Source organism: Lissotriton vulgaris, unplaced genomic scaffold (genome assembly GCF_964263255.1).
Source record: "Lissotriton vulgaris unplaced genomic scaffold, aLisVul1.2 SCAFFOLD_469, whole genome shotgun sequence".
NCBI lineage: Eukaryota > Metazoa > Chordata > Amphibia > Caudata > Salamandridae > Lissotriton > Lissotriton vulgaris.
The window spans coordinates 91,027-105,556 of NW_028243818.1; the positions used below are offsets into that span (position 1 = coordinate 91,027).

Below are 14,530 nucleotides of genomic sequence, written 5' to 3' on the forward strand. Positions count from 1 at the left end.
TGGTCTATTGGTGAGCAGTGGAGTGAAAAGAGAGCATGTGTGGGGAAGGCGAGGATAAAGGGGGAGAGAGAGCAACAAAACATGTGCATTCCCATGGAATACTCAATACAAAATAAAAATAATCCCCTCAAGTATGTAGTAGAAGGGTAAAACTCATCCAATCAGAATGCTGTGTGACCAAAACAGTTGTAGGTGAGACAATCAAAAGAATAGGGAGGATATCTATTGAATCAAGTCCTGATAACTGAGATAGGCAAAAAAATCCAGTCATGACCAATGGGCTATCTCAACCCCCTTAGTATACAAAATGTACTGGAACTACAGCTCTACCGGCAGACAGCTTTAGCTGCCTGAACCTGTGACCTAAAATATTTGATAAACATATTGAAAAAATGAAATGGGATTGATATCACAGTACTAAATGTAGGTTTCATATGGGTTCTTCCTTTTGTACATTTCCAGGCAGCTCTAATCCCATTCCTTATCCCTTAGCTGATAAAGAGGCATGCTATGTTGCACAGAAATTCCGTGAGGCAAAGGGGATCCTCACTTAACTGTTCTTTGATCCTCAGGAAATTCAACTCAATTTTTCCACTTTAAGAGATCACTAGCAATTGTATACATTGTGCTTCATGTATTGATATCATACTTTAATCTACAAATTAAATCATTAAAGTGCCATTATAATCAGAAAATCGGAACCAATATGAATTCGCATATGCAGGCCCCCAGCAGGTCATTCAGTATGACACACTTCAAAGTGCAAATTGCAAACCAAGTCCCAGATTTACAGCCCTGCTCATAGGCTTACCACCATGACCAACAAAGCCCCGCTGTATTAGGCATAAGTATTCACACATGACAACCAGAGAAGAATACAAAAACAAAAGTATCTTAATATCTAGGAGCGGTTGTTCATAACATAACAGTGGCATTTGCTTGACCTTCAAGGACAAGCTCCATCCTTCAACATGGCTCTGCTGTCAAGCCAGACCAAATAGGGCTCTCAGAAACTTAGTGTGGTTCATTTTGTAGAATATGCAAAGCAGAAAAATGTACTATATGTTATGGGAGGCTTGCATTTTTAGAGTTCATTCCAAGTGAATTTCATCAATGTATCAGCTAAATCAGATTTTTCCAGCTCCAGCACTTGACCAAGGGCCAGATATATGAAGGAAAGTGTTTGTGAATATCATATATTGATTTTTTTGCAATTCGCTAATTGGTAAGAGCAGAAACCCAGGTACAAATGGGTGTTTAACACAAGTGGCAAGTCCCAGTGTGTTGCAAATAGTCCTACCTCATTAATATTCAAGAGGTAGGTCTCGGCTTGCGATCCCTGGGAAAGCCAAAAATCACACGGATGGTGGCCTGCTGAGGTCAGCAGACCACCATGTCAGTGATTGCTTTTCAATAAAGCAATGTTTTCTTCTTCAAATGCAGCCCGTTTATCTTAACCCTTTCCCTGCTGCAGTCGGCCAATGGCCGATGGCAGCACTACCTCCCGAGTGCTGCCGTCGGCCATTGGCCGTCGGCATTACACCCGCGCACGAAAACGCCCGCACCGCGGCGGAATTACTGCCGCGGTAACGGGTTAAAGCAAAACAGGATGTTTCAAAAAGAAAAATTAAACGTTTCTTTTAATTTTTTAGAGTAGGCAGTGGTACGTGGGACCACTGCCTGCTCTTAAAACATGTTTCATAAACATTCACAAAGGGAAGGGGTCCCTTTGGGACCCCTATCCATTTGCGCATGGGTTAACACCTACTTGAAGTAGGTGGCAAAAGGCGAATGTTTTGCGACCGCATTTTGGTCACAAAACATTCACATATACCATTGCATTTTGGTATTACGAAGGGACGCCATAACACACCCCTTCCTAATACTGAATCGCAGACCCAATTTGCGATTCAGTATTAGGTTACCGAATCGCAAATTGGGCCTTCGTACATTAAATAGATGCTTTTTTCCTGCCGTAAATGGCCCAATTCTGTGAATCAGGTTGTTTGCAACTTCAAAAAAGCTTTGTACATCTGGCCCTTATTCTTTCAGTCCTACCTGAACTGATTAGATTGCTTGGATGAAGAGTTGTACCTTATGCGGACCGCACAGAGCTTATCATCAGGCTGTATAAGTGGGATGTGGTATCTGCACATAAGATGTGTGAGCTTCCTGAAGATATGTGTGACTAAGACAGATATGCTGATTACTGGTTACAATGTTGCATGCTGAGATGTTACCCTTTAATCTACCTGCATTAGATCATCACCCACTACAGCCTAAATATCAAATATCCAAGGTTGCTGATCAACCATGAGCTTTCATTAAGGTATGTTACCAGAATAATGAGCACTAAATATTATACAACAAAACCACTGTAGCAAAAATATCAATGATCAAAATATCAACAAGGTAGCCAGTAGTGGTAGTACATATAGGTTTAATGTTCTTAACTCCACATATAAGTAACTTTATTAATCACATATCTTCAATGTACGTATGTAGATGTGGTGTTAAGAATAGTTAATCTTTGCTTGCCCTGTTGATCTTTTGGTCATCGGCCCATATTATGACATATAGGTCTCCATAAAGAAGCAAGGGAATGCAATGCCAACTACACACTTGAGTCTGCAGTACATCTTACCAAATGTACCGTCCTTCATAAAGAGGGGCAGCCATCATTTGTTGCCACATGCATCTGTTCCAGTTTGGACTATGTAACAACCTTTATCTGAGACTTCCGGCTTACTTATGATCTTACAGAAAGTCCATAACTTTGTGGACAGTATATTCAATGGACGTTTAACCGAGGAAGGACAACTACAAAGGGCACAGTTTATACATCTCCCAGGCATGCAACAATTTTTTTGACAGACTGACAAAGAGAAATCACAACTCTCTGACTTTCTCTGACTGTACACAGCCTGGACGAGCACTGCAATCAACTCACGCCCTCTAAATTAAAGAGAGAACTGAGGGGGGGAATTCCTTTTGTTGCATAAGGGGGTATTTCTTCTGTTAGCTAGAGCCAAACATTTAAAATGCCCTGCCATAAAAATAGGCCAAATTTCGAATTACAAGACCTTTGCGAAAGCAATCAAACTAATTTTTTCGTCAACGTTTAGTCAAGTTGAGTTTTTATGTTTTCTTTCTTGTGGCCTCCTTCTGCTGCCTTAACGCGGGAAACCTTCCTGGTGACCATATGTGCTACAGGCAATAACATAGAAATTAAATAGAAGCGCTTGATTAGGAAGTGCCAAATAAAAAAAAGGAAGAAAACACTGTAAATGTTCGCTATTTTGGGTACAATTCTAGGCACTATTCTAGTTTCTGCTACAGTGTTAATAAAACGCCTTCAGAGACCATCTAGGGTAATGTAAAGCACATCTTGATTCAATGATTAACTTGGAATGCTCTCCGCCTAAAAGAGTAGTGGGACGGTCTCCAGACGTCCCCAAGCACCTTGGAAATACCGTGTAGTTCAAACCAAGCTTTACAAGGTCCATACTATTGTTAGCCCTTTGAAAAAATACTAAACGCCATATTTTTAGGAACATTGCCAGTTTCTAAAGATTTTTGTGGTGCTGAGCATATTATCTCAGAATTGGACAAATAAGTCCCTCTGGACTTGATTGTGGAGAGATATACTGTGAAAACAAATATAAGAATAGGAATATAATTTAAATCCTATGTGTACGTACTTGACATCACTGAAGTCGCTCATCTGTAGTTTAAGAATATCTGCCACGTCCTCAATTAACTCCAGGCCTTTTTCTCCTTTCAGAGATCTGTTGAAAAAAGCAAGACAGATATGACCTTACTGCAAAAAATAGAACCCATCAATACGTGTGAAAGGCCAAAAGTCCCAAAAGAGTTATCACCTTGGCCGATTCGAGTCTGAGACACGCAGCTTATTGTAGTAAGTGCGACACTGGGGGAATTGGCATCAGGTGTTTCCGGCGGCCATGATGAATCACCCGCGTTTTCCAGCAATAAGACAAACAATAAGGTGCAAATGGTATTGTTAGGAAACCTAATGGGCCCCTGATGTGGTGAAGGCTCATCTCTGGATTTGATGAAAAAAAAATGCGGATGCGAGGAAAAGAACCGGGAATGGGAAAGGGAGCTAATAGCGGGCAACGCATTTCAGGGATCTTATATAAAACAAATCACACCTGCGTAGTAAATATATGAAACCGACTAAAATGGCCGCTGCAATAATGCATGCACACAGCATTTGTACATTTCAGAGAACAAAGATACGGAGAAGGCGGCTGTTTTTGAAACACGGACCTCACTAAGGTTGTTTAGAATTTGTTGGTCAGGGTACTTCTTCACGAATGTGGTGGGCGTGCTGTACTCCAATTATAGTCAACGGCACTTGTATTATTATGGCCACTGACGTTTTTCTTCTTTGTTGGTCTGTCTTTATGCTTTTAGTAGATTATAGATACGTGCACTTACTAAAACTAATCCCCGACTGAGAGTTGGATAGTAAGGTATAAAAAAAGCTGCACTTTCTCGAGGAAATGTTAAATTCGAAGGCATATCTTCGTCCCTATGTATACTGCGGAGGAGGAAATTCCAGATGATTTCTCCTCTACACTTAGGGGTCTATTACGATGGTGGATGGACAAAGTCCGCCTGCCATCGCAGTGGGAGATGGGACCGCCCACTATGTACAGTTAGGATGCGCCCACAGTGTGCATTTTTTGCATTGCAGCGTGCGGTGCTGTCAGCAGCACCCCCCGCAATGCAAAAAAGGCATCTGTGCATTTGCATGCACAACGTGCCAGGTCCTGCATGCAAATGAAGGGGGGTACCATAAGTACCCCCCATGTGCCTCTCCAACCCCCAACATCCTGGGGGCCCGCAACGGGCCCCCAACTGCAAAAACCCCATGCCATTCCGTGACGGCAACACCGCCACAGAAAGGCTGATTCTTGCAGCCATTGTAATATGGATGGCGGTGTCTAGCAGACACTGCCACCATATTCAACCCTTTTCTGCCAGGACGACCGGGCGGAAAAGCGGCGGACAGTCTTCCCGTCTGCCGCATACCCACCGCCATCATAATATGGTGGGGGTAAATGGAAGGTGGGCGGGAGATTCTGTCGGGCGATCCGCCCGACATTTTAATAGACCCCTTAGCTTTTCCTCTAGAAATTGGAGGTCCTGACATTACTGCCCAAATCTAAGCAAGTCCCTCAGTAATTCAGGACAAGCCATGTTAGAATCACCGCGTATATCCCCTCTTTGAAATAAACAATACAGAGAAATTATAAAATTTATAAAATGGATCTGTTTTAGCCAAGTTTAAGAAATGATCTTGGTCCCTCATTTAGAAAATGTCGGAATAGCCACGATTCTTCAATTGAGTTACTACATCTGGTAATCTTGTTATTACGGTACGTTTATTTTAAGGGTGACCAACCGTCAGGATCAGTGTTTTTTTTTCTCCATGTGAGCAATGTCATCACCTGCTGTTTCCTGGTGTTAACGGGCACAGCTTTCCCATGCAGCATAGCGCGTATCACCACTTTTGCAATGCGGTGATGTTGTATTAAATAGTGAAACCATGTTAAATTTACAGTAACCAATTATCGCACATTAACACAGTTTTTATGCTTTCCCAACTTCTCTAAATGAGCACCTTGCGGTTCAAATCAACAGTTAACTCTTAAAAAAATATTCATAAATGTAGGGCTATGCCTTTGAATTTAGTAAGTAGTCAGCTTACTGGCTGGTACATTAACAGTCTGGCAGTTACAGGGCAATCTCCCAGCTGAATCAATCATCACTGTCCTTGGCAGGATATAATACTCTCTCAGATGTAGCCTGGCACTTCAGCTGAGCATGAATCCAGAAAACAATTACAATTATGGTGATTATGTCTGTCAGTAAATGATCAAACCTCGTCACTTTTTCTGAAACATCCTTTTTAGAACATGGGAACAATGAAGTTCTGCTAAATGAATAGGTTTATGAAATAAAACATTCAGTGAGTGCACATTTACACACTGAAGGCATTCTTATGTAAAACTGTTTTCGTAATAACACCCAAGCTGACTTTAAAAGTCAATTCGCTGACTCCTTATGCAATGTCTGTGGCTTAAAATGTTTATTATCCGCATCTCCAAGCACATACGAAGGGTAAGCTTTGCTCGCCCACAAAATGTACAGCCTCCTAGTACCCGATTTCAGGTTTTTAAATGCTCTAACAAGCACCCCAATGGAGAAAAAACTAAAATACAACGTCTAAATGGTCAGTTTGGTGTTCCCGCAGTTAGGTAAACCACTTCTCCTAAATGCAATAACACATTTTTATATAATAAGAAGCCTGTAATCTACCAATGTGTAAAATCCCAATGTAAATGATTATAAATTCCAACTCAAATCAATAAATAATACTACATTCACATGGATTGCGTCGCCAGAACTCCGAAATGACAGTATTGGACCATATTACACACGGTACTGTTATCCATTTTTTATATACAGCATGTGCGTTTTGGGGCAGTTAGCTGGGTGTTTTTCAAGGTGGAGCTAACAATGGGCACTGATTGGAATTAGAAGGTTTAGGTTTTCTTTACCTTTGTGGAATAAATTGTGAATACAACAATGGACAATGGTGAAGATCAGTAGATTTTAGGTGGCTCTGTGGTAGCACAATTTACTACATAATTATGGATGTTTCTAGATTCCTCAACCTCCTCAAAATGTTGCCCGCAAACAGATATACCTCATGGCTGAGTATTTAAACAAGCACCGCCTCTACCACTTCTCTCTGTCTAATTATTATGCCAGCAGTTCCACTGACAATAATAAAGGAAGAGTAAAGAGTGGGGTAATCCTATTTTGTTCCCCCTAGAAAACATGAGAACCAGAGACACGTCACTATTTACCAATACCCTAGCCATACAATCAGCATAACAGGTCAAGATATGTTTCTGCACTGAAAGACACGCTCCCAATCTACTCAGGACACATCTCAAAAAGGACAAAATGACTTTTTGGTATCTAGTGGTAGTATGATCATAGGGATTTTTCTAATGAGACTGTTAGATCAATTGAAGCACTCTTCTTATATTTTTAAAGGTCTGTCTATGTAAGATAAAAGGAACTGATTCAGATTCATCCGGTACGCAAGTAAGCACTCCCACCCAGAACCTCGCTGCAGTATTAACCATTCCCTTCCTGAATACTTAAAAAAAACCAAGGACATATGAAAATAGTACCATGGCATATGTTATAGAGGCTGTTCCACAGAGTGTATTATGCTTTTATAAGCATTGTTGAGGGAGTGGAAGGGCAAAAATGGCCAAATTTATGAGTCACGACCCTTCCTCCAAAATACAAAACAATGATAATAAATAACATATTACAACCCATACATTTGCATGTACACTATTTATGCTGATATGAAAATAAATGCAGCCCATTAAGACATATTATTTAACACAAATCAGAAACACACGTTTATACATTTATCACTACAGTGCAAATGTCAAATTCTACATTTTTACCAAAAAGGCCATGAGAAAACACCTTTTTAAACCAAAGATACATGAAAAGATATCATGTTATAAACCATATAGGTAGATGTGCAGCCCTGCCCCACTCAAGGAATCACCTCATGTGAGTGATGAGCCCTTCACACCGAACAATGACAATAAATAGAATGTTACACTCTGAGCAAACTTTATTCATTGTTTCTTGACAAACCAAACTTAAATGACACAGACATTAGAAAATCTAAAGTTATAGTTATACCTTAAATTTAAATTGTATGCACCACATTTAAATTACTGTAACTATAATTCTTCTTTCTACACAAACCAAACTTAAAGTACACAAAAAATTGAGAAAGTTAGTTATACCTTTAATTTTTAATTTATGCACCACCTTTACATTATTATAATCAGCACTCCTCCATACACACCTTTTTCAGCTCGCTAACCACACATCAATCAGTATAACTTGCCACTATACCATGCACTGCTTAGACCCTTTCATATTATATCAAGTATAACATCTGAAATCATAGTATTTATAACAACACTTATGACATCTCAAATCCCATCATTTCTGAGAACACAGTGCATAGAGTGGCGTAGAGTGGAGAAGTGTACAGTAGAGTGGTTTACACTGGAGTTGCATATAGTGGAGTGGTGTAGAGTGGAGTAGCATAGTGTGGAGTAGCGTACAGTGGAATAGCGTATACTGGAGTGGCGTACAGTGAAGTTGCTTAAATGGTGTCCATTTTACCACTTATGGAAAATCTTCCTTTCAAACCTTAAATATTGGCTTATCCAACATATCTCAGTTTATTTTATTTTCCAAACAACAAATGGCTCTTGTAAGTGCCTCCCTATATAATGTATTGTTAGAACTGGGGGTCTCTAGTTGGCAGAGGTAGGTACCACTGTCCAAATAGGGACCCTTGCTTCTAGTCAGGACAAGGAGATAACCCTCTCAGATAACCCCTGCTCGCCCTCAACGTAGCTTGGCCTGAGCAGTCTAGGCTAACCAGAGGCAATGTGTTAAGTATTTGTACCAACACTCACAGTAACACAGTGAAAACACCACAAACTGATTCCACAACAGTTTAGGAAAATAAAGATATTTATTCTAAACTACACAAGACCAAAACGGCAAAAATCCAACATACACAGTTCAAGGATATGGTTTCAAAAATGAGTTCTTCAGGTTGCAATCAAAGTTCTTTAAGTTGCGTTAAAATAATCCACAGATGCGTGAAAAGTTCACAGTTGCGTCACGTTTACTCACAGTACCTTTTAGATGCGACAAAGTTCCACAAGCAGGAAGCTGGTGCGGTGGAAACAAGCGATGCGTTACTCCTGAGACCCTGGGGAGGCGATGCGACAGCCCCGCTGCAGCAGCGGGCGTGTGGCGACGAATCCGATCTGTATGGGGAGGAAGGCAGCTTGCGTGGATTCCGGTGCGTAGGTTCCGTGGGAAGTCTGTTCTCGCAAAGGCACGATGCAATGATCTCGTAGGGGCTGCGACGATCTCCGGGGCGACGATGCGCGGTCCAGCGGTGATCCTCTCTCTCGCAGCTCCTCGATGCGATGGTTCTGCGACGATGCTCGCAGCGACGTGATGCGGTCCGCAAGCGAGCGGTGCGGGGATCTCACCCAGCGACGACAGGCTCTGCGACGACACTCGCAGCGATGTTCGATTCTCCCGCACCGGTCTGGTGCGTCCCGCAAACGAAGGGTGCGTCGGCTCCGGCAGCGATGTCAGGCGCTGCGCCGATCTCGACCTTCGTAGCGGCGGGAAACTTCTCGCACTGTCGGGGATGCGCTCCGCAAGCGAGCGATGCTACACTTTTCAGCTTCACAAGTTTCTCAGCTTAGTCTCAAGCTTCCCAGCTCAGGTTCAACTTCTAGAGGCCCCACAACTGGATCAAGCACTCTACGAAGGACAGAACTCTCTCAGCAGAGTTCAGGGAGACTGGGGGTGAAGTCCTTTTGTTCCTGGGACTTCGGAAACAGGGAGCCAGCTCTTCTCAGGCCCTTGGAGATTCCTTACAAGACAGGGGACACAGCTCACAGCAAAGTCCTTCCCCTCTCCTTGGCAGCAAAGCAACAGCAGGTCAGTCCAGCAGAGCAACAGCAGGACAGTCTTCCTTCTTCAGAGTCAGCTTTCTCCTTGGCAGAGGTTCCTTCTTGATTTCCAGGATGATCTAATTTTCTGTTGTCAGGGGTCCTGTACTTATACCCCTAAAGTCTTTGTTCTTTCAGTGCATGTGGGCCCTGAGCCCGGTCTGAACCAGTTCTGGGTGGGTCCTGAGCACCTTGATGTGCTGGCTGCATCTTTCCTTTCAGAGTGAGGGGCAGAGTCCTCAGCCGCCCAGCAGGAGGTGGAGCCAGCATTGTGGCAGGCAGGCACAGCCCTATTCAGCCCAGGTGCTAACTCCTCCCACCACTCAGGTTGCAATTGCTCCACTCCGCCTAGTGCTGACTCATCCAGCCTCTGGGGGAATTCCCCAGCCCCTGTCACTCACAAACCAGACAGTCAATACACAACAGTCTCAGGCACACAGAAGGGTCAGACAAGAGAACAGCAACTTTCTAAAAGTGCTGTCCTCAAACACAGGATCTAAAAACCACCTTTCCTAAAAGATGCGTTATTAAATTCTGAGTTCAGGGATACTAGATACTTATGTCCTATCTTGTTCCTATGGGAAGAAATGCTGTTAACCACTGTAGCCAGCATCCCCCATGTTAACCTACGGAGCAAGATAGCCTTACAATAGTGAAAAACGAAAATGGCTGTAATTCACTACCAGAGCATGGTACCTGCACTAGTACATGCTCTACCTTTCACATACACTGCACCCTGCCCAGGGGGGTACCTTGGGCCTTCCATAGGGGTGACTGATGTGCACGAGAAGGGAAGGGTTAGGCCTGGTCAGCGGGGACGCGGACCAGGAGGACATGGTAGTTCTAAACTGCCCGTAGGCGCTGCAGTGGCAGGCCCGAGACACCATTTTAGAGCTACGCCTGTGGGTGGCACAATCAGTGCTGCAGGCCCACTAGTAGCATTTGTCATCACCAGCCCTGGCACACCCAGTGCACTTTACTAGGGACTTCATGGTGATACAAATATGCCAAACATGTATATCCAATCAGAATAACAATTTACATAGGGAGCACTTACACTCTGGCACTGATCAGCAGTGGCAGAGTGTCCAAAGCATCTAAACCAGCAAAAACGAATCCAGCACAGCATCGAAAAATACAGGAGGCAGAGGCAAAAAGATAGGGGTAATCACGCCAAAAGATGTCAGGTCTAACACGTGTCCCCTCCAGCTGAAAGTGGGGAGAACTACCCACCCTCTTGGGAGTTCTCTTCACTAAGGCGGAAAAACCTGGACAGACCATCAGCGTTGGCGTGTTCTGTACCAGGGCGGTGTTCCACCGTAAAGTCCATTCCCTGTAGGGAGATGGACCACCTCAACAGTTTTGGATTTTCACCCCTCATGTGCATTAACCACCTGAGGGGCCTGTGGTCGGTCTGAACACGAAAGTGAGTCCCAAACAGGTAGGGCCTCAACTTTTTCAGAGCCCAGACCACAGCAAAAGCCTCCCTTTCAATCGCACTCCACTTCTGTTCCCTGGGGAGTAGCCTCCGACTAATGAAAGCTACTGGCTGGTATCCATTCTCCTCAGTGGCTTGTGAGAGTACTGCTCCCACACCATGCTCTGAAGCGTCCGTCTGAACTATGAACTCACTGGAAAAGTCAGGTGCCTTGAGCACCGGTGCTGTGCACATCGCAGTCTTCAGGGCCTCAAAAGCAGTTTGGCAGGCGTCAGTCCAGTCAACTCTTTTGGGCAACTTCTTGGAAGTGAGTTCTGTCAAGGGGGCGACAATGGTGCCATATCCCTTGACAAACCGTCTGTAATACCCGGTGAGTCCTAAAAAGGCTCTCACCTCTGTCTGGGTCTTGGGGGGCTCCCAAGCCAGAATGGTATCAATCTTAGCCTGTAGGGGCGCCACCTGGCCGCTCCCCACCTGGTGTCCCAAATACACCACAGATCCCTGCCCTATCTGGCACTTACTGGCCTTGATAGTGAGGCCTGCCTTCTGCAGAGCCTTCAACACTTCGCAGAGGTGTTGCAAGTGTTCTTCCCACGTGGGGCTGAACACAGCAATGTCATCCAGGTAAGCGGCGCTGAATTCCTCCAGCCCGGACAGTACCTGGTTAACCAGTCTCTGGAACGTGGCAGGGGCATTCTTCAACCCAAAGGGCATGACACGGAACTGGAAGTGCCCCTCTGGCGTTGAAAATGCTGACCTCTCTTTGGCCCCGTCAGTTAAGGCAATCTGCCAGTACCCTGAAGTCAAATCGAACGTACTGAGGTACTTGGCAGCTCCCAACCGATCCACGAGCTCATCAGCTCTGGGGATAGGGTGTGCGTCAGTCTTCGTGACCGCATTGAGCCCACGGTAGTCCACGCAAAACCGGAGTTCTGGCGGGCCACCGGGGGTAGCAGCTTTCTTGGGGACCAAGACCACTGGGCTAGCCCAGGGGCTGCTGGAGGGCTCAATCACCCCTAGCGCCAACATCTTGGAAACCTCTTCCTTGATGCTGGCCCTGACTTTGTCAGCTACCCTGTAAAATTTTTGCTTCACAGGCAGACTGTCTCCAGTGTCCACGTCATGGACGCACCAGTTGGTGACTCCTGGGGTCAGGGAGAACAGAGAGGAGAACTGACCCAACACGTGGCGACAGTCGCTCTGCTGTTCTGGGGTCAGGGTGGGCGAGAGGACCACACCATCCACTGACCCATCGTGCTCCTTAACTGCCAGGAGGTCAGGGAGAGGATCACTATCCTCTTCCATTCCTGCATCTGTAGCCATGAGCATGGTTACTTCAGACCTCTCAAAGTGGGGTTTGAGGCGGTTCACGTGCAAAACTCTCAGGGGCTGCCTGGGAGTCTTCAGGTTAACCAGGTAGGTTACCTCACTCTTCCTTTCCACCACCTCGTATGGCCCAGACCACTTGTCTTGGAGCGCGCAAGGCTCCACTGGCGCCATCACCCACACTTTCTGCCCAGGTTGAAATTCGACCAGAGTGGTATTCTGGTCGTACCATCTTTTCATTTCTTCCTGGCTTGCTTCCAGGTTCGCCTGAGCGAGTTTCCTGAAGCGTTGTGTCTGGTTGCGGATGGCCAGCACATAGCTGAACACATCCTGGGGGGTTTTCCCACGGGACTTTTCCCAACCCTCCTTCACCAGTGAGAGAGGTCCTCTAACAGGGTGGCCATACAGGAGTTCAAAGGGACTGAACCCTAAGGACTTCTGAGGCACCTCCCTGTAGGCAAACAACAGGCATGGTAACAAGACGTCCCACTTCCGTCTCATGGGCTCCGCTAGGCCCATAATCATACCTTTCAGGGTCCGGTTGAACCTTTCAACCAACCCGTTTCCTTGAGGATGGTAAGGAGTGGTGAACTTATAAGTTACCCCACACTCCTCCCACAGAGACTTCATGTACCTAGAGATGAAGTTGGTACCCCGGTCGGAGACCACCTCTCTGGGGAACCCCACACGGGAAAAGATCCCCATCAATGCACGGCCCACCACGGGTGCTGTGATTGTCCTGAGAGGGACTGCTTCCGGGTACCGGGTGGCATGGTCCACCAAGACCAGGATGAACCTGTTGCCTAAGGCTGTCTTGGGGTCCAGGGGCCCTACGATATCTATGCCCACCCGCTCGAAAGGGGTGCTCACCACTGGGAAGGGTTGAAGGGGAGCCTTCAACTTCATTCCAGTCTTGCCACTAGCTTGACAGGTTTGGCAAGATCTGCAAAAGGCACCGACGTGCTTCCTCATCTGGGGCCAGTGGAAGTGGGTGACAAGCCGGTTCAGGGTCTTGTCTTGCCCCAGATGTCCTGAGAGAGGCACGTCATGAGCCAGACCCATTAGGAAGTTTCTGAAGCGCTCGGGTACCACCAGCACACGGGCTGCAGCGGGCTCAGCAAACTTAGGCTCGCTATAAAGTAGGTCACCTTCCCAGTAAACATAGTGATCTTTGACTGCTCCACCTGCTGCCTGATCTACAGCCTGTTGCCGCAGACCAATGAGGGAAGGGCATTCCTTCTGCTCCCTGCAGAATTCCTCCCTGGAGGGACCACCTTCTTGCTGCCAATGGGTCAGCTCAGGTAGGTCTCCCAGTTCGGCCACCTGTTCCCCTGTAGGTTCCAGGGCATCCCCCTCAGGTTCTGCTTCCTCCTGGACCGTGGGAACGGTTGGGGCTGGTTTCCCGCGCCCTCTGCCTCTCCCTCTCCTGGCAGGTCTCTGGGCCACTGTTTCAGGCTCCAGTTCTGCTGATTCACCCTTACTGGCTGCCATAGCACGCGTGGTCACGCAGATCCACGCAGGCAGACCCAACATCTCCAAGTGAGTTCGGTGTTCTATGTCTTTCCATGGAGAACTCTCCAGGTCGTTGCCTAACAGACAGTCCACAGGCAAGGCATCACTGACAACTACCTCCAAAAGACCAGAGACTCCTCCCCATTCAAAGGAAACCTTCGCTAGCTTGCAGAGGCGCACTGAGCTGTCAGCGGCCACTACGGGGCGGAGTACACCAGGGATGATTTGCTCGTCAGACACCCACTGACACCTCACGGATGTCACACTGGCTCCGGTGTCTCTCAGGGCTTCAACCTCCCTCCCATTGATGGTCACCTTCTGCCCATATTTTTTAGTGTTAGAGGGCAGTAAGGTTTCCGGGACCATCTCTCGGTCTCCTAGCGAGACAAGGGTCATGACTGCTAGCTCTCCCCAATCACTAGAAACCAAATCCCCACCCAAAGCTACACTAGCTAACGCTGGGGCGGGAGCACCAGTGGGTGCGGGCTTCTTCTTGGGACATTTCGGAGCAATATGGCCCACCTCGTTGCAGTGATAGCAGGTAGGGGGACCCTGGTTATTTCTCTTGTCCCGCCTACCCTTAGAGGGCCATGGCTGTTTAGGCTTGGGGGGTTGGGAATCCTTT

The 14,530-nt window shown here is 46.1% G+C and overlaps 1 protein-coding gene across 1 annotated transcript in view; it reads right to left on the reverse strand.

The window, feature by feature from the left end:
• Nucleotides 1-326: 326 nt before the first annotated feature.
• LOC147668224 (receptor-type tyrosine-protein phosphatase N2-like) overlaps nucleotides 327-14,530 on the reverse strand; it is a 945,343-nt gene continuing 931,139 nt past the window's right edge. The window contains exons 11-12 of the mRNA XM_086948690.1: nucleotides 3,702-3,788; nucleotides 327-363 (exon numbers count right to left, since the gene is read on the reverse strand). Coding sequence (XP_086804816.1) covers nucleotides 327-363; nucleotides 3,702-3,788 — 124 coding nt within the window. The remainder of the gene's footprint in view (nucleotides 364-3,701; nucleotides 3,789-14,530) is intronic.